The sequence below is a fragment of the Saccopteryx bilineata genome, chromosome 2 (assembly GCF_036850765.1).
Source record: "Saccopteryx bilineata isolate mSacBil1 chromosome 2, mSacBil1_pri_phased_curated, whole genome shotgun sequence".
Taxonomy (NCBI): Eukaryota; Metazoa; Chordata; class Mammalia; order Chiroptera; family Emballonuridae; genus Saccopteryx; species Saccopteryx bilineata.
Genome location: NC_089491.1, coordinates 242,226,042 through 242,246,526, shown reverse-complemented (window position 1 = coordinate 242,246,526; position 20,485 = coordinate 242,226,042). Strand labels below are relative to the sequence as shown.

General features: G+C 42.7%; 1 protein-coding gene across 6 annotated transcripts in view; it reads right to left on the bottom strand.

Annotated features, from left to right (window-relative positions):
- NTM (neurotrimin) overlaps positions 1-20,485 on the bottom strand; it is a 1,036,467-nt gene that overhangs the window by 9,324 nt on the left and 1,006,658 nt on the right. For 4 of the 6 annotated variants that reach the window (XM_066259757.1, XM_066259761.1, XM_066259762.1 and 1 more), the window contains 4 exons: positions 13,387-13,521; positions 11,375-11,495; positions 6,844-6,995; positions 2,961-2,996 (listed from right to left, as the gene is read on the bottom strand). In XM_066259757.1, coding sequence (XP_066115854.1) covers positions 2,961-2,996; positions 6,844-6,995; positions 11,375-11,495; positions 13,387-13,521 — 444 coding nt within the window. The remainder of the gene's footprint in view (positions 1-2,960; positions 2,997-6,843; positions 6,996-11,374; positions 11,496-13,386; positions 13,522-20,485) is intronic. The other 2 variants (XM_066259759.1, XM_066259760.1) reach the window with 1 other exon arrangement.

The following is a 20,485-nucleotide window of genomic DNA, read 5'->3' as shown; positions in this document are numbered from 1 at the left end:
ATCTATAAATGGATCTTGTTGGCACCAAATCCAGTGTTCATAGTTAATTCTAGGCACCTACGTAAGCACAGGGCTGCTGTCTAATTCTAGCAGGCAGAGGAAGGCTTGTTTCAAGTCAGGATGAATATATGATTCTTCTAGAAAAGGGAAAGAAATTTTTTTACACCTTGTGGTATTTGGACACACGCACCATAGAAATTCTAACTGCTGGATAGCTGGGCATAATTAACTATCTTTAATCCTCTGCAGGAAAGAACAAATCATCTCTGACTGCATTTTTATTTTCGTTCTAATACAGTTAATTTTAGTCCCCATTCTTTAAAAAGTTGGTTTGATGGTCATTATGAGGTTCACAGGCATTAATCAACCAATCTTTCCCAGCCCACTGATACCATCAAATCGGACTTAATGCCCAGTAGGTGAAAGACAAAGGACCAGGGAATGGCAAATAAGCAGCCACCTAGCAGCTGAGTTGGCAGTGTGAGTCCCCCACCCCTGCTCTTGCACCCATGAGGGAGCTCAGTGAGGGATGGTAGTGCATCCCTGAGTCCTTATTTATCATGGCAGGAGTCCTGCGCCACCAAACATTAATACGGGAGGGTGACACGCAATCCACAATCTGTCGTGTTTGCAAAAGGGGAGCAGAGAGATAATTCAAGAGTGGCAGAAAATGCTGAGGAGGGATGAATTTTTTTTATAAGAATCTTTCCAGTCTGTCTAGATATGGGGTAGCAAAATGTCTCAAAACTTCTCTTAAAGACAAGAGTTCCCTGTCAGTGAAAACCATGCACGTGTGTAAAGCTCACTTGGTATTTCTGAGATGATGTGAACATAACTGGGGAGTACTCTCTGTGCAAACAGGCAGTTCTGTATTCTATGGGAGACTAGCAAAGGAGGAGGAAGAAAAAAATGCCCAAGGAGGATGAATGAGACGCGAGGCCTGTCTTCTCTAAAAGAAACCCTGGTTGCACAAAAGCATCCAACAGCTATCTTGAACCACACTAGTCCACATAGTGGAACACTCCAGATGTCTACCATCTACATCTACAACTTCTGGCCCCATCCCATTGCTTTGCCGGCAATAAGACAAATGCAGGGTTGAGAACATCCTGAGAATCAGAGTGGAGAGCTGGCACAGAGATCCTTTCCCCAAGTTCACAGTTGACAGAGGAGGGAAGTGAGACAGGACTGCTCTGTCTCAGCAGGTGGAGGCAGATAATGAAGTCTCCTGCTCCTGGTCCCCCTGCTCGGAGGCCAGGCAGTGATTTGTTTCTGGCTGGCTTTGTTCTTGTTGTCTTTGGTGTGGGACAATGCTCCCTCTATCAGCTGAGTACACCTTCAGTGAAATACTAACTCCATAGCAACCACGACGACCTGTTTGAAAAGCTCCTGTTCCCTCTGAGGATGGAGAACGAAGTGAACAGAATGAGCTTAGTCACTTCTAAAAGCACATCTTGGAGCAGCAGCGTCTTAGCCCGAGTCGCTCACAATTCCCTTTCACCATTGATGTGAGCTCCTTTTCTAACGCTCTCTGTGTTAGATCTGTGAATATGCCTCACACAGACGTTCAATAATCCAGGTTGAGTCATAAGTTGAACCTGAATGTTTCCATTGAGTTCACTTTTTCTATTTTGTTGCTTCATGTTCCTGTCTGTGGTTTATCAACAAGGCACCTTCCATCACTAAGGTGAATAAGGCAGCCCTGGATGTTTTCACGATAAAAGTATTTTTTTCCTCATTGGTCCAACAGCTTCCAAAATCATTCATTTCCTTCCATCTCCTCCCCCAGCTTCCAAGTCTAATGCCATCGTCCAATGACAGCACGGCTGGATGTGAATGGGTGAATGGGATGGCGCGGGGAGGGGTGGGATGAGGAAGGTCAGGGGGTTGGGTGGGGGAGAGAAAAGCCATTCCACCCACTGCTTCCACAGCTGCCTTCCTGCTGGCCTTGCTCAGGGAGGGTACTGTCCTTAGGAGGAGAAAAGCAGCTTGCAGCAGGTGTTACTTTCTACCACTCAGAAGGGACTCACTTCTACCCGAATGCTTAGTCACAGTCTTAACGAATTACTCACCCTAGGCTAGTGGATCTTGAATGAATTTGAAGGGCTGTGCAGACAAAGGCAAGAGGTGCAGGAATCTTATGAAGAAGAGGGCTTTAAGGGGAGGGGACTGGAAAGGGGCTAGGGAGAACGGCCTGAGAACCCCTGCATGGTTAAACTGGGAGGCGCCGTGCCTTTCAGCTTGCATCTAGAGACTGGACTTGGATTCACATGCACCAGGCAGTTTTCAAAGCCTTTTCACCAGGCATTCTCTAAGGTAGAGAAGGCAGACCAATTCCATTTTGCAGAAGAAGAAATGGAGTCTAATAATGTTTAGTAACTTGCCCAAGATCACAGAATTATATACTAAACATCAGGCTTTGAACTGGGACTCAATTGCCTCGCACTCCAGCCCCGTGCTTGCTGACCGGCAGGCACGATGTGCCACATCTACCCTCTTCCTTCGGAGAGCCTCCCTGTGAACCCCGATGCGTTTTAGGGAATATTTGAACCTTCAGGTACCTGGTGTTTGCTTCTTTGCTGAGCATCCATCAATAGGACTCTTACCATGAAAATTGCTTGGTGGGTTCGAATTGTCTTCCTATTGGTTCAGACTCACTCTCTCAATCTTTTAGGTGTCTGGATTTGGGGATGTTAATGATGTTTCTTCCCCAACCCCACTCCAGCCAGTCCTTCTGGAGAAGTGTAGACAAGGGCTGAGCAGAGGAAAGGGAGCTATCTTTGGAGTTTCCCGAGGTCCCAGTGACCACCTTAGCTTCCCCTTCCATCATCCTGTAAGCATCTTCACAGATAGGAGCCTCAGGTAATGCACAGAGGAACGGGGAAAGGAGCAGGGGACATGGGGGTTCTAGGAGAAAGGGGCGGGGGGGGAGAAACCATAAAAGCAAGGGGAATACTGACCTTGCAACAAAGTTGAGCTTGTAGGCTCACTTAGTTCTATATCGGGTGAGGGACACACAGGAGAGAAAAATGAAAACAAAGACAGATATTATATACAGTAGCTATATATTTGCCATATATAGTTTGTATACTGCATTTCACAAACATCTCTGGAGCAATGGATAAATAAAGGCAGACACAAAAACCAAAGGCGGCAGGACAAAATGCAGCACGAGAAACACAAAAGCGCTTTATGCTTCCAGACTTAGCAGTGAGGGTCGGGAAGGGAGGCAGCTGGCTGCTTGTACATTATCCTGTGAGGACGAATTTATCCTTAGCTTGTGCTGAGCTGGGTACTGCAATGTCAACCAAGGACCGTAGCTCTTCTTCAGATGAGACTGCGACCTCCACATCCCCACCCCAATGTTTTTCTCTGGAAGACCAAGTTCAGGAATTCCTGCTCCCAAGGCCCTGGGGCAGGAACAAGGTCCCCCGGGAAGCATTGCGATTCAGGATTAAGGGAGCAGAACTCTGAGCCCCCTATGACATCTGCAGTCTTAGGGACCATGTGTTCAGAACCTTATCGGTTCTGGTCCGTGATAGAAAGGGCCACCTCTCCCTCATTTGGCTTACATACCCTCAGAGACACTGACCCTGATGGCAATCTCCCAACACCACACTCCTCACTTTTCAATGTTCAGGTCAAGTGGAGAGGGTGTGCAGTTTAGGTGCAAATTGGTGGTAAAATAATGATAATTTCACTGTTTTCTTGTGATGCTATGGAAGAATGAACTTCATCACAAAGCTTGACAGCTCTGAACTGAGGGGTCTTCTAATAATGAAAAGTGACATAGAAACCCCCTAATTAGGTAATATTTGTCAAAAGGCCTTAGAGACGGTGAGTCTCAACAATGAGCTTAGGGGCCGCAATGTCCGTCCAGACCAACCCTGGAAAGAGCCATTATACACATTTACGGAACTCGCTATTTTCATGGGACTGTGTCATCCATGCAGCATTGTTGTGATGGACTTCTCAGAAACAGCCAGTAAACTGAGGCTAAAATACTGGCGTCTGTTTGATTAAATCTGTAAAAGGCTACAAACATTTCTCCCTCTTAGCGATTCACATGCCTCCTGCCTTAAAGAACCACCCTGCATGGGCTCCATTCATCTTTGTTTGACCCAGATTTTCTTGTTTCAATACATACTGTCACTTTAATGTATTCTCTTTAACAGAACCTTGGACTCCAGAAAGCTGGAGTTTGCAAGAATGCCCCAAATGCCACCCAGGGTGAATGCCGCAGATGGATGGTAGGAATGGGGTGAGGGGTGGCGGGGCAGCAGCTTGAACTGCTTCATACAGGTCTGCTGACACTTACAACACACCCTTCACTGCAAAAACAAATCCCAGTATTTTCACTTTTAAAGTTTGCTTTTTCTTCCTATTCTCATCTTAAGATGGCTTAAGGGGAAGAAGCCAGGGCATTAGACAGTAGTGATGAAGCCAACTGCAAAATTATTTCATGCATTCAAATTAGAAGAACAAGGAGGTCCAAGGTGGAGGAAGACCTTTTATGGGAAGATGACTGCTGTGGGTGGAGTCAGGACTGGGGGGCGAGGGGCGGGGGAAGCGAGGGAGAACTCGAGGTTTGCAAGGCAAGGGAAGGAGGGGCACCTGCCTTTCTAATCCTGGGCATTCTGTTCATGCAGACAGACACCTGCCAAAAAGCCAAAAAGGCCTGACAAATGTGAGAGGCAATTATGACTATCCCTGTGTGAGAGATGTCAGACAGATCAATCACTCTAATCATAGCTCCGTCCATCCAAGCATCCAGCTCTGGGACCGCGGGCAGCCTTCCCCTTCCCAGCCCTGTCGGATAAAGCTGGGCTTTGTTTTATGTGCTGGGTGAAAGGAAGATAGAATGTGATTTGGAAGCAGAGATAGGACAATGTGCAGCACAGGTGGGCTCTCGGGGGCAAGCTGGGTACACTGTGTCATGAAAGGAATGTGCAGAGCCGGGGGGGAGGGACTTGAAGCTATTGAATTATCTGGCAGTTCTCAGAACAAAAGGAATTTATATTCTTGCCAATTATCTGCTAACTTCCTTACTTTTCCCTCCGCACTACATTCAGGAGTGCTTGTTTATGGGAGAATTAGGTGAACCTATTTGAAAAATGCTAAGCTAACTGAACTTGGTTGAGATTTGGAGGGATCTGCCCCCCAAACAATCAGAAATGAGCTTTGTGGGCCATAGGGAAAACCTGCAGCTATTGAGGGATGAATGCCACCACAGAGGCCTGATGCTGAGAAAGCTCGTTCTGGTCACTTCTGTGTAGCTCTTCTACTCACAGAACTAGGAGACACCCGGTCTGATAGGTGCTGGTTTAATTGCTTTCTTCTTCTTCTTCTTTTTTTTTTTTTTTTTGTATTTTTCTGAAGTTGGAAACAGGGAGGCAGTCAGACAGACTCCCGCATGCGCCCAACCGGGATCCACCCAGCATGCCCACCAGGGGGCGATGCTCTGCCCATCTGGAGCATTGCTCTGTTGCAACCAGAGCCATTCTAGTGCCTGAGGCAGAGGCCATGGAGCCATCCTCAGCGCCCAGGCCAACTTTGCTCCAATGGAGCCTTGGCTGAGGGAGGGGGGAGAGAGACAGAGAGGAAGGAGAGGGGGAGGGGTAGAGAAGCAGATGGGCGCTTCTCCTGTGTGCCCTGGCTGGGAATCGAACCCAGGACTCCTGCACGCCAGGCCGACGCTCTACCACTGAGCCAACCAGCCAGGGCTATTTGCTTTCTTTACTGAATTGGGGCACCAATGTCATTGCCAAATAGGTAATGAGTGCACAGCAATTTGTCTTGCATGTATTAACCCTTCAATAAATTGTTGTTTAATGAATTGATGCATGCCTATGTGACTTCAGTCAGTACAGAGGCTTGGTTGGACAATTTTTTTTTTTTTTTTTTTTAGGTGAGAGGAGAGGAGATAGTGAGGTAAACTCCCATATGCACCTGATTGAGATCTACCAGCAACCACATCTGGGACCAATGCTCAAGTACTGAGCCACTTTCAATGCTTGAGGCTGATGTGCTCCAACCGAGCTATACTCAGTGTCTGGGGCTGCGCTCGAACCAGTTGAGCCACTGGCTGCGGAAGGAGAAGAGGGAGAGAAGGAGGGGCGGGGAGTGGGGAGAAGCAGATGGTTTCTTCTCCTGTGGGCCCTGACCTGGAATCAAACCTGGGATGTCCATATGCTGGGCCAACACTCTATCCACTGAACCACTGGCCAGGGCCAACAAATATTTCTTAATCCAGCCAGACAACACTTTCTGATACAAATGAAAAACTAGGGAAATCCCCATGTTCTCTGTTTATTCCCCTTCAGCAACTAATATTCTTCAGGATCCCACGGCCCATGATTCTACCTTTATAAATATAATTCTGCTTCTCTTATGTCTCACTGGCCAGAGAAAGTTTCAGAAATGGTAACATTCTCTCCTAATTTGATGAACCAAGAAATGCTATCGTAAATCTTCTTCCCTGGGCTCCTTGCTATGTACCCAGTTCTAATCCCCACGGTCAGTTCAGGCGACATCATTGAGGAGAAAGAATTAAATGTCACTTCAACATCCCCAAATCCTTTTCTCCTGTCTCAGGATATTTTCCCACTGTAGAATGAAACATGCTCATCCTTTTTTATTTTTTTCTCTACTCCCAGTAACTACTTTCATACATGTACTAGCTCACGATTGCTCTCTCTCTCATTCTCTCTCTCCTCCCTCTCTCCTCTTCTTCTCATTCATCCCTGCCTAACTACTCCTGATTCTCTTCCACTTTCCCTCTGGGTTCCCCTCCCCACATGAGCCTTTTTCTCATTCACTGCCCACCTCCAGGCACAGTCTTACCAAAGAGTGTGATGCTGGCATTGGTGTGGCCCAGCTTGTTGGAGGCCACACAAGTGTAGTTCCCATAGTCGTGCTCTGAGACATTGAAGAAGATGAGTTTTGAGAGGAAAGGTCTATTTTCCACTTTAACCCCCTTCTTTCCTTCAATCAGTCTGAGACAGAGAAGAGGGATACAAAACAAGAGAGAAAAAGAAAAGATGGTTGGTTACACTTTTCTCATAGAAAGCAGACAGACTCTGGAATTAATGATCATCACATTACCCTCTTCTGACATTGTAACCTCTTTTCCCCACTTTCGACTACACAATGAGTTCCCGCACAATGAGACACATAATTTTTATTTTTTCTATTTTTATGTATGTGCCTGGAGACACTATGGCACTATATAGATACACACCTCCCTATACAGCTATTTAAGATCTCTGAACGCAGGTGCCTTCAACAAATGTAATGTGCTAGCTGTGTGACATTCACAACAATTTCTTCCATGGAGTAGATGCTCAAAAGTGTGGACATAATTGATGTTGATCATGATGACAAGGAACATGGTGATGGTGATGATGGCAACCATGAAAATAAAAAACTCAAACGTCAAAAAGAAGAACAACTTGAGGGATTTGAAGGAAAAAAATGTTTTTTAAGCAAGGGTAATAATATTTTTTCCTTAGGGATTTGAAGGCATTCTATACTTAATCCCTTACTTTGGGCTGTGAAAAGAAAAACAAGAAACAGGGATCATTTTAAATCGGAGGACTCGGAAGAGCTTGAGAGGTGATCTGCCCAGAGTATCATCACAGCAACCCCGTCTAGGAGAGATTATTGATCCCTGAGAATATGACCCGACAGAGCCAGGACTGTCTCCTAGGCAATCCGTGCGGCAGTCCGATATGCCACAGGGCTCATAATGGTGGTTGGGGCACTGAAGAAGCACCAGAGATAGTGCAGAAAGCAGTTAGCTATGCTTATCAGGCCACAGGTTCCATTACCGGGTAGAGGGAGAGGGTGTGGAGAAAGCTGCTTTAGGAGTTGGTAAGACTATAGCCTCCATTCAAGGAGGCTGTTAGCAGCGATTCCTGTTACAATTTATGACTATGTAGAAATCATGAGATCCACTCTCTTCTTTTGAAAACCTTGGGAATGTCCTTTTTTAGAGAATGGGCTTCAAGCCAACCTTTGCCTTTCCCTGAAATAATCTGTCTTCCTTGCCCAGAAGCAGTGTCTATGCTATGTGAAAAATAAATACTAGTGGGGGAAACAAATCCTTCTGAATGGAGGATCTCAGGGAACAGGGTGACAAACTTAAGCTACCTGCTCAGAGTCTGGCTGGAGCAGGAATGTGTAGGTAGTAAACAACGTCGAGATGGACACATATGGGAACAGGCTCTGGGGACATGAATTAGAGCACATGGCTGGTACCAAAGTCATCACACCAAGGAAGACAATATTCAAGGCAGAAATAGAAAGTGGAGCTCAGCAAGACAATGATGAAAAAATGCTTTGTAAACTATAAAATGTTATTCAATATAATATATTTCTATGGAGCCAGATAAACAACGAGAACTCCCGCCAGTCCTTGGGTCACAGCAGGTTTTTGGCATCGAGGGCAGCTGCTCTGTCATCATCTGAAGGTGTTACCACTGTTGGACTGCAGCATGAGTCTCTCCACTGCCAAAACTCACAGCAACAGTGACCGGAAGAGGCGCCAGGTTCTGGCTTTAGTTCTCACCCAACATCTGTCTCCAGGGAAGTCAGGAGGTTGGTTGGAGGAACTTGCCTTGCTTTTCATTATGCAGATTTTCCTCTGGGAGCCTTTCTTTCTAGGGGCGGTGAACTGGCCTGAGTCCATGAACTTCATTAAAAATGTGAGCACTGTCCGAATGGAATGAAGCTTCTGGCTGTGCGGCCAGATGCCAGTTTGCATTTGCAGCTTGTTATATAGATATTGATCCTCCAGGGGGTGCTATCCAAAGAAGGCTCTGCAGCCCACCCATCAGGAGGTTTCTGAGAGCTCTTCCAGCCTATTGATCCCACGGCCATTGGATGCCATTCCTGGGCTGGGGAGAAGGCTTCGAATCCAAACCAAGCTGTGAATTAGATCTCAGCTCTGCAGTGGGGAGAGATACTTACCTGAAGCAGGTTCCAACTTGACAGCTCTGAAGTGTCTTTCGCTAAAAAAGGAGTGCCAGCTGCATTTTGTACCACTTTGCAGCTTCTGAGATGACACACTTGCCTTTTCTCCGTGTGGTCACACATTTCCCAATCCCGCACTGCCACCAGGCTTCGGTTTCTTAACGAACCTGTAGGCTTTGTATTGGCTCACATCCCTGTGGATGGGTGGCCCTTGTTAGTTACAGCCTTCCATTTTCTCTCCCTTTGATTGATGTCACGCACAGTGGCATGCAGTGATTGGTGCTACTGTGTAGTCAAAAAGAGACTTTTACCCTAAATTTTGAGACAACTGCTGTCGCCATCACATTGAGCGCTTTGATTTGCCCCAGAACTCCATTCATTGCGCAGAAATGTGAGCTGGGTGATATCTGATCTTCCCCCCGGGCAGATGTAGCAGTGCCCTCTGAGACCTGCCTGGAGGAGGTTCCTGCCAGCCTCCTTGGCAAGGGAAGGACAGGCAGCGACAAGGACCTTGAAGGCAGAAATGTTCTTGTTAAACTAGGTGCCAGGAGGACAGACAACTCCATTCAGTGGGAGGACGCTGGAGATAAATAAAGGAGCGGCACATGGGAAAGTGACCGGCATTAGTTAAAGGAGAGAAAAGAAGCCGCCACGAGAACTCAGACAAAGGAAGGAAAGCCGTCGCCTGAGCAGCAGGGCCTCTGAAGACCCTCCGGGTGACGCTGTCTGACTTTCTCCTCCTGGGGAAATGCTGGCGTAGACGGCAGCACCTCCAATGACACGGCAGCCCTGAAATAGGAGGCTTTCTTCCCTTTCCTCACCACTGGCCATTTCTGCCGGTGGCCTGCTCTCCTGTCCTCGCATATTTTAAGATCCTACTTTCCCATACATTTTGCTTGTATTTTTCTTCAAAAAAAAAAATTTAGAAGAATAGGATGCAGCTGATTAGTTTTTGTGAAGACCTAGAGAATTTGAGGTTCAGGGACTGATCCTGAGCTCCACAGTTTCTTGCTTTTTTTTTCTTATATTAGACCTTCTATTCATATAGAAGGTCATTCAATAAGAGGGAGAGAGGGAGGGACAAGTGACACAGGATTCTTAAGAAGAATGACCATGTGCATTTATTGAAAAAACATGACTCCCTTGTGCTGAATTTGAATTCTTGATAAAAGAGAGGAAGCCGGCTTATTTCTTCTTACCTCTTTATAACTTTGTTTTCTGCTTTCTGTCTCAGTTCTTCCATCATTAGAGTGGGCTAGATGAATATAGCACACCTCACTAAGAAGCTGCCAGATTTGTACTTCAGTATAAAAAACCCTCTGCATCTCTTTGAAAGGATTATGATAAGATACAAAGAATCTTATACCTAGGTGACCTGGTCCTAAACAAAATTCAATGGTTGATTCAGAGACAGGAGGAGCAAGAAATCCAAGGCCGTCGAAGGTACTCTCCGTCAGGTGGGCAGCTACTGGCTCCCTCCTGGCTTGACCCGGCTCACACTGCTCTCCTTCTTGCCATCACCCTCTTTGCTGTTTTTCTTCCTTAGCTTCTCAGCCTCCAAAATTCCTTCTCCACCCCATCCACACCTCAGGACGTTCACATCAGCCCCTCCCCATCTTTATAAAAGGGTTCCGAATATGAACAACAGCTCATGCACCTTGACTTGTTCTTTATCCATCTTAAAATAGCTATTGGAGAACAGCAATGATCACGTGGCCTGGCTGTACAGAGCGGCTAAGCCCTGTGCTAACATGTCATGGGCTAGCTCTTCGAAGTGACAGTTTTCAGTGAATGACAGCAGATATCCCAATGAAGGTCGTAGCATGTGAGGGAAGCCAAGAGCCCCTCCCTTTTTCCTACAGCAAAAGAACAACCTGGGTACAAGGGGAGGGCTAAACAGGATCATGGATTCTTGGAAACCAACATTGATAAGTGTCTGAAACTGAACAGAGATCTCCAGCTACAGTACATCTAACTTCTTAGCCACTACCAGGGTCTGGGGAACCTGCTTAACACCTAGTGCAATCCTGAGAATGTGTTAAAAATAGCTTCAGGCGGAACATATTATTTTCTTGGCCTGTAAAACTCCACAGGCCTTACAATGCTCCTGGTGGCCTTTCCTGGGAGGTTTTGCTTTCCCTAAAAAAAAAAAAAAAAATGTTTGCCTTCTAGCCTGTGAGTTGGCAAGAGCTAATTCTACACAGCAATGCTGAAAATATAGCTGCAGTTCATTAATGTGAAGAAGAGACTTGTATGTAGACTGTTTTCCCCTTATAGGCAGGAGGAATTCAGAGAGAATTTTACAGGGATTCTTTTGCAACCATCTGGAATCAGGAACCTGGAAAAAGATGCCTTCTTCTTTGGGTGTGGGGGAGGGGTGGTGTAGGGAGGGAGTCTTTACCTTTTGTCATCCTTGTACCACTGGAATTCTGCTGAGGGGACTGCTGAGGCTTCACACTGCAGTGTCCCCTTTTGTCCCACGGGGACGCCTGTACCCTTAGCTTCTGAAATGTATGGTGGATCTGCAGAGAGAAGACGCCCTGTAGCATTTGAAAATGCATTCTAAAAGGAGGCCGCTGCTTCATTCACTGATTTTACTTTTTCCTCTCTGATCTACCTCGCTTGTGCTGACAAATCGCTATACAAATTGTGCAACAGAATGAAATTACTCAGCGTAATTCTAAGGACAAAGTTGGTCTTTCTGGCATGTAATGCTTCTGTTCCCTCTGAAAGGAGGTGGAATGACCAGGTGTTCAGGCCTATTTCCTGTTTAAACTTGTTAACTTTCATAGGATGATGCCAACCCATCTACCCTACACTCCATGGGTTGACAGTGAACACTTTTTAATCAGCCTTAGAGAATTTCTGCAAACTAGGTTCTTGCAAGAGTATATAACCTCATACTATTCAATTCCCATGAAAAGCTCAGTTGCAAGAAATAATATTCATAGAAAATTGCCTGAAGGGTTTACAGATCAGTCATTCTTCCAGGTATTCTAAAATGGACTCCTGAATCAAGCCAGACCCAATTAGATCTATATACTTGGTCCACACTCATTTGAAGTTTTTACCTAACAATGCTTGACAACTCCAACAGTTTGCAGCGAAGTGCATTATGGAAAACAGCCCTAGCAAATGTGCCATCCTACCTAATACAAAAATGTTGTGTGTAATGTTTTTTACTGCATTTCAAAGTGCTCTATTTGTGGAGATCCTAAAGACCAAATTCTCCTGAGTCTCAGTACTAGGAAAAGCACTGTGTCTTCCAAGCAATTGGTTGGCTTTTATCTTATGGACCTAAACTTCAAAAAACAGATAATGTTTTCTCTCTTTGCTTGGCAACTCAAAACCAAGTCCAGAATCCGCATCTAACCACTTGTAGTATGCATTTCACATGCTAATTTACCCTTAGATCTCACATACTTTTCTACATATGTTTCCCTTTTGTTTTTATTTCCTTATGCCTTCGGTTCATCTTTATGAACTGTAAGCCATTTAAGTCCCTTTAAAAAAATTGTGGTAGGATATAAGAAATGGTAGCATTGTTATACCTATTTTTTGCTTCTTAAAGTGCTTTGTATTAATTAGGTTCAAATGATAACAGAAATCAAAATGTCAGAGTAAAGAAAGTAAAGGAAAGAATGTTTTTCTTGTATCTCCACCCACCCAAATTTTGAAGGAGAAAGGCTTTGCGTTTGCTGGTTTAGTTCTTGGGTTCTATTCTGTCTTAAGAGTTCCTGGAATGGGCACAGCAGAGAAAACTTTGAGAAAGACATAGAGAACTGAGTCCGTGCACATAATGAGGAACCAAGTGGGGAAACGGTGAGAGGATTGGGGAGTATCAATGTCACAGAGAATCTGCATGGCTGACAGGAGAATGAGCGACCCAGCTCTGTAGTTCTGTTAGTCAAAATCAGGTTTTGCGATATACCCTCTAATATGTGTATGATCATTTATACTTAAATTATAAATGTATATGTACATCAACATACCTAATTGTAAGAAGATGAGATATACCATAAATAGAAATTATAATACTTCCTTCATAGACCTGTTAGTTTTGACTCCCCTTCACCCCCATTATGGAGATTACTGATCTAGAGAGTGAGAAGCTTGGAAACATCGTGAACTGGGATTCAAAGACATGCATATATAAATTATGCATTGAATGCCATTAATCAATCTTCTGGGAAGACAAGTCGAGTTTGGGATTATATTAAATGACTTTCAGCTACAATTATTTTTTTAAATTAGAGCTTGGAATTGTTGTTCTTGAAAGGAGAGAATGGACAATGACAAGAGATCAGTTCCCATAATGAGTCAGCAGCTGGCTCTGTAACGCGGCTCTCTTCCACGGCCATGACAGCAGCCAGCCTCGGCACGTACAGGGTGGGGGTTCGTGGCACCACTTACAGTTGACGGTGACCTTTACTCTCCGCACCACTGGTGCGGCCACGTCGTTGGAGGCACTGCACTCGTAGTCTCCAGACTGCTCTCTCGTGATGCCCTGGATTTCCAAGTATTCATCTTCACTCACAAAGCCCACAGCTGCCAGGGGAGGTGTGATAAAATAGGAGAAAAAACACCAAAGGTAGGCTCTTAGAAAACCAAATATGAAATGGTTATGTCTGCCACTTCTAAGATCAGATTCTTAAGAACTGTGCTGAGTCACACGACCCCCTCTTCCACCATCCCCCCCCCCCCACCACGTCCTTAGTTCATCAATGGGCTTGCTGAGATGCTTGCATGTTCCTACCTGGACTAAACAAAATGCCTAGAGAATTACTGGCCCTCAAGAAGTAATTAATAGTTTTGACGTGAACACTGCCCCCATCTTACCAAGCAGCTAGGCACCTTGAATGAATGAATATTAATTCTTTCTGATCTCTAGGTGTCAGTCAGTTAGACTGAACCTTAAAGTGCAAAGCTAATGACTGCATCCCAGATCATGAATCAGTGAAAAGTACCACAATAGCAGTTACACACACACATGCACACACACACACACATTACAAAAGGCAGTGAAAACAATAATCACATACATTTTAATCTCTGCTTTTCCACTTAGACACTCAATTGATAAACAATAATAAATTTTCTAAACTTGGATCTGCTAGAGCCGTTGGGATCCTGACAATAAAGCAATAACGGGGACTCCACACTCTCACTGCAAACATGGTGAAAATCAAGAACAGGAAGACACTGCTATGACTCTTCCTCTGTCATCCATCATCCTTGGAGTCTGTTTCTGAATTCACCAGTTACGAATAAAACAGTGGTCCCTCATCTATTGCAGCAGTTAAGTTTCAGAACCCACCGCGATAGGTGAAAATCCGCAAAGTAGAGGACCTTATATTTATTTTATTATTTATATACATTTTTAAGGCTTTATAAACCCTCCTCACATTTTTATAAACCTTTCCCCCACTGTTATTAACCTTTCCCACACTTATTTTGCTATAAAAATAATTAAAATAATAAATATATAAAAATACCTATATACTGCAAAATCCTGCGATATAGCAAAAAATCCATGATACAAAATTAGATATATACAATTTAAAAATCCATAATACAGTGAGACTGTGAAAAGTGAACCATGATATGGCAAGGGACAACTGTAATAATAATCCTCTGCCTATAAGACTTCTCATTGATGGATGATGGGAATACCATATTAAAAATGGGTTTCTAGGTTTTCTTCCATTGTCACCTTGAGCTCCAGTCTCTTTGTGGAGAGATAATGAAGAAAAAACATAACTGCTTACATCCTGGGACAGTATCTTGCCTCCTGTTAAATGAAGTACTCAGCATGATGACACATTTGTCATCAAAACTGGGACATTTTTAAGAATATAAGAGGGTGCTATTCATAGTGATCATGGGGCCACAAGCACTAGCTGAGACTGTCACTAGCGACTGAGAGGCATTTCCCCAGGCATAATATACACACAATCCCTATTCCTGAAAGGGTTGTTTGGAGCAACAAAAGAAAAAATGCATCGACATGAAAGCACTTCGGAAACTTTCACATGCTGCACCCCTGTGCCCGGCTCAGTACTCCTGTAACATGCCCGAGGCACAGACTCCAATAGCACAAAGCTCTGTTAACACAAGGGGCTCCGCATGGGCAGGGAAACAAGAAAGGCGGATTTCTCGCCAGGCGATAGAACCATTCCATAATGCCACGCAAATCTGCTGTCCCAAAGCATGGAAACAACAACAGTGGGAAACTAATATGATACAAAGAATTGAAATACGTGCTCTGCAAGTTATAGTTGTATTTGTTATGGGACATCAATGCCACCGTTTTTGTCAAGATGACAATAGTAGTAATAACAATGACAACAATAACAGCACAGCTATTCTGTAAAAAGGGGCCACTACCTGCCCAGCTCTGCCATCACTCTTGGGCACGATAACTCTGGCCACCATCCAGTGATAGGCTCAAACTGGGCATTTCCTCCTGTGTCTTCATGCCATAGGAAACCCGCACTGTATATGTGCAGGAACTCTTGCTCTACTACCTACAAAAGAGCAAAAGAACAGCCTATATCTACTAAGGCAAGCAAACAACACGTATGGATTCACAGGAGAACCAAAAATATGTTAATAAGTAAAAGAGGACCCAAAAGTCCAGGATGTGGTGAGGACAATCACAATTAACCTATAAGAACTCAGTCCCAATCAGAAAGAAACTTCTAATTGTCATAGTGGTATTTTTTTATTACAGTTTTCTAAGCATCATTGGAAAAAAGTACTAATCTTGATTTGAGGAAGGATGAAGAAAATGAGGAGAAAAGATTCCAATGAAGAATGTGTGATTCCCTTTATATTGTTGTTGTTCATACGCTATCAGATTCAAGCCTACATTTGTCAGTTCTTGCCCTGCTAGAATGCTGTAATTACTGTGCAAAGCATCTCGAAGACCAGTGTCACACTTAATATTCCCATTAATTTTAAATGGTAGTCCTTGGTACATATGTGTGGCAATTGATGTCATATTTTAATTAGGATTGCCTTACACCATCTGAAATTAATAATAGCTTGAATTACTAGTGTAATTTATAAATTAACAGTGCCGTAGCATGAGGAAATAAATTAGTTCTGGACAGCTGTTTCTGGACTGTGCTCCAGTGTGTGAGCAGTGACTGGTAGGATCTTAGATCTTCTGGAAGGCTATACACGACATCGTCAGAGCAAGGAAACAGCATGACACAGGGTTCTCCTGTTCTTCTCTCCAACTGGAGACCAAACATCTGTTTCAGTCAAGCCATCCAAATATGTTCCTGTGTGACCAGAGTAAGATTCACAGGGACGCGGTTTGAATGAATTTGTCAGAAGGACATTCAAATGAAGAAACAAGTAATGGGGAAGGGGAGCTGCGGTCATGGACTAAAATGCAAGTTCACAAATATCGGGGTTACCACAATCAAGAAGCCGTCACGTTTTTGGTGAAGACATGAGTCTCTTTATACATCAATCTCAGGCACTCTTATGTAAGAAAGGAGGTTAGAGAGCTTAAGATCTAGGGAAGGCATGTGTTCCCCACCCATCCAGATTTGTATTACCAGAGGGAGAGAATTTACACTGAAATCATTCTGCAAAAAAACAATTTTACTGGGATGTGTTCCCTGGACCAAATGTAGAATTATTAAAGCAATCATAATGACTTCATTACTCACCAATTAAATGTACACTCTGATTCAACTGGATAAGGCATGTGAAAGTAATTTGCATATAGTAAAATGCTTTATATATTTTAGATCTCCTTGCCATTATTTTCACCTCTCCCCTCACTCTTTTCTCTACTAAAAGCATGGATAGTAAAACCAGAGAGAAAAATAATCAGTATGTACATAGCAAATCAGACTTTGAACCACCAGAAATGAGATTCCTATAAGCGCTGCCTAAGACAGACAAATAAACAAAAAGAAAAAGAAATACTAAACTGGTGAGAGACAAGTCTTCCTTTAACACCATTTGTGCCCTGGCTATGAAGTGATCAATGCTTTGTCATTCCTATGAAGAGTTTATAAAATACTATAAGAAAAAAGATCATCAGGGCACACTCCTTTAAATTTCCTTTAAAGAGATAAAGGAAATTCTTGGTTAAGAGATACCAGTGGGGAAGAAGCAAATCACTTGATAAAACCCTATGAAAAGAAACTCTTCCTTGTCAATAGCTTCTCATTTATAAGTCTTTTCTAAAGAAAATGCATCTTTAGGTGAAAATGACACATTTGTTTCCTAAAATACCTTTATGTCACACCTCTTTCAATGCTAAAAATGCTTCCATATTTTCTGTAACATCAAATACAAACTCCACATCCTTATCAAAGCCCTTCCTAAAGTAGCCCCCATCTACTCATCCAAGATTGACTCACAGTTGTGCCATTAAGGAAGGCAACAGACCATCATGGTAAAAAGCAGAACTTGGGACCAGCAAACCCTATCTTCCACCTTTAAGTTTCAGGATGTGTTAACTTACCTAACACCTCTGTGTCCCAATTTCTTCGTCCCTACAACTCATGGTAATATGACCACTTGGAGGGTTGCTTCAAGAATAGGATGCACGTGGAACACAGTACAGTAAAAGACACGTGGTATGATTGTGATAGGTGTTAGCTATTATTATCAGTATTATCCCCAATGACACTACCACAACTCTTTAAAAAATGGAACTGCTCTTTTATTTCTTTTTAGTTTTAAATTTATTTTCTTAATATAGTTAATATGCAATATTATATTAGTTTTAAGTGTATAACATAGTTATTTGACATTTATATACCTAAAAAAGGTGATCACCATAAATCTAGTGCCCATCTGGTACCATACAAAGTTATTATATTATTATTGACTATATTTCTTACGTTGTACATTATATCACCCTGACTTATACATTTTTTAAATTAAATTATTGGGGTGACACTGGTTAATAAAATTATACAGGTTTCATGTACCTAATTCTACAGCATATCTCTGTACACTGTATTTATTTTGTACGCCATATTCTGTAACTGAAAATTTGTTACTCTTAGTCTTCCTCGTCTTTTGTGTCCATCTCCTGACCCCTTCCCCTCTGGCCACCACCAGTTTGTTCTCTATATTTATGCATCTACTTCTGTTTTATTTTGTTTATTTGTTTATTTTTAAGGTTCTCCATTATAAGTGAGATCACATGGTACTTTTCCTTTTCTGTCTGACTTATTTCACTTAGCATAATACTCTCTAGGTCTATCTCCATTGTCTCAAATGAAAATATTTAATTCTTTTTCATGCCTGAGTAACATTCACACACACATGCACGCACACACACATCTCATATCTTTATCCACTCATCGATTGATGGACACTGAGACATTTCGGTTGCTTTCCTATCTTGACTACTGTAAATTATGCTCAATACACATAAACAGATATCTTTTGAATTTATGTTTTCATATTATTTGGATAGGTACCCAGAAGTGGAACTGCTGTATCATATGGTCATTCTAACTTTAAATTTCCGAGGAACCTCCGTACAACGTATTTGCCACAATACCTGCGCCAATCTGCAGTCCCATCAGGGCATATTATTTTTCATCTTGGATGAACACCATTATTCTTTTCTTCACAAATTATTTCTCTCACTTAGAAAGTTATGTCCTTTTAGTCATCCTAAACAAAAAACACCTGGCTTTCGATTTCAAATTGTTTCTGTTATGAGTTGAACTGTGTCATCCCCCCCCCCCAGAAAAAAATATGCAGAGGTCCTAACCATCAGCACCTCAGAATGTGACCATATGTGGAAATAAAGTCTTTACAACAGTAATCAAAACGAGATACTACTGTTAGCCCTAATCCAATGTGACTGGTGTCCTTGTAAAAAAGAGAAATTGGATGCAGACAGACATGCACAGAGAAGATGACGTGAGGACACACAGGGAGCAAAGGGCCATCAAACCGCAGTGATGCCTCCATCAGCCAAGGAAAGCCCAGGATGGCTGGTCAACACCAGAAGCTACAAGAGACAAAGTAAGAGAGAATACAGACCACCTGACACCTTGAATTTGGACTTCTGGCTTTCAGAACTGTGAGACAATACATTCTGTTGTTTAGGCCACTTCCTTTTTGTTACTTTGTTGTGGGAACCTAGAAAACTGATACACCCCATCTATCTCCTAATTTTCAGTGCCTGTGACTATCCTGAATGTGGAGTTTCATCTATTTCATCTAGAGTTCACCTAGTCTTTAGAATCATAAAAAATTAAAGAGCTTAAAGGGTGATTAGTGGTTATTTAATCTCGTTGTTGTTATACTAGCACAAAGTCTGACTTCGGTGGAGTTTCCTAGAATAGTTATTTAAATATAGATTTCTAGATCACATGATACCTACTAAGTCAGAATGTCCTAGGATGAGGAGTTTGAATAATTTTACCAAGAAATTCTGACATATACTCAAGTAGGGGATTAATGATTTTTCTAAAACCTTGTATATTTCATGTGAGAAACTATAGTTTATAAGAGTCCACGTCTGTTTCGTGCTAGAGCACACCAGCTCTCTTGATGTCCAATCAACAGCTTCTTCAACTATAGTAGCATTTTCTAATGGTTGTTTTTCACTACATTCACTGGTTTTACTTTCCAATGCAATTGAAACTGACAGCAGAGACTGAGTCTTGAACATCCTGCTTCTCAAGACACCTAGGGAAATAGTTTACATAATTTGAAATTTGTTAAATTCTTATTAACAAACTGATGACTTGACTCAGAACTACTCAATTAAAAATAAATAAATAAAGATTCAGGGACTCCCCGCTGCTCACCTAATCCTCATGTGGCTCTATTCCCAAAACAGCAACCCTGCTGGTAATTGTTCTCAGCACAGTATTTGTATTTCCTGCCATTAAAAAATACCATCACTATTAATGTTCTAACAGAACAGACTTTCTTTAAATATGTGATTTAAATAGGTTTATTGAGTGTTTAGTGTAATTTATATTAGTCTTGGGGCCAATTATTTCCTCAGGGGAATGCATCCTTAATTTAAAAATGAAGATCAATGAGGAAGTATGATGTATTTAACAGAATTTGTTCTACAGCCAACTTTTCAGGAACACAGCTATTTCATTAAGTGGAATCTGACAACTCAAGCAGTGAAATGAAGCAGGTTGGAAACGTGATTACACCTGCCTCTAATGCCCAAAGGAGTTTCACATTGCCCAATGGGTTGAGCTCAGCAGTTTCCCTCAATAATGGATAAAACTGCCCTGTGTAAGTAATACCCATTTGGAAAAGAAAATCCCAAATTCCTGAGTTCATAGTTTGGGCATTAAAAGCCTTTATAACTGAAAAAATAATAATAGCCACAATTATCATTTTTATCGCACACAAGAATAAGCTTATCAGAACAGCTGTAGCTATTGGAGAGGAGAGGACACAGCTGTGTCCTTGCTTAATATTTTTATGGCATTTATACCAGCTGAGATAAAAATCATTAGACCTCAGAAACAAAAAAAAAAAACAACCC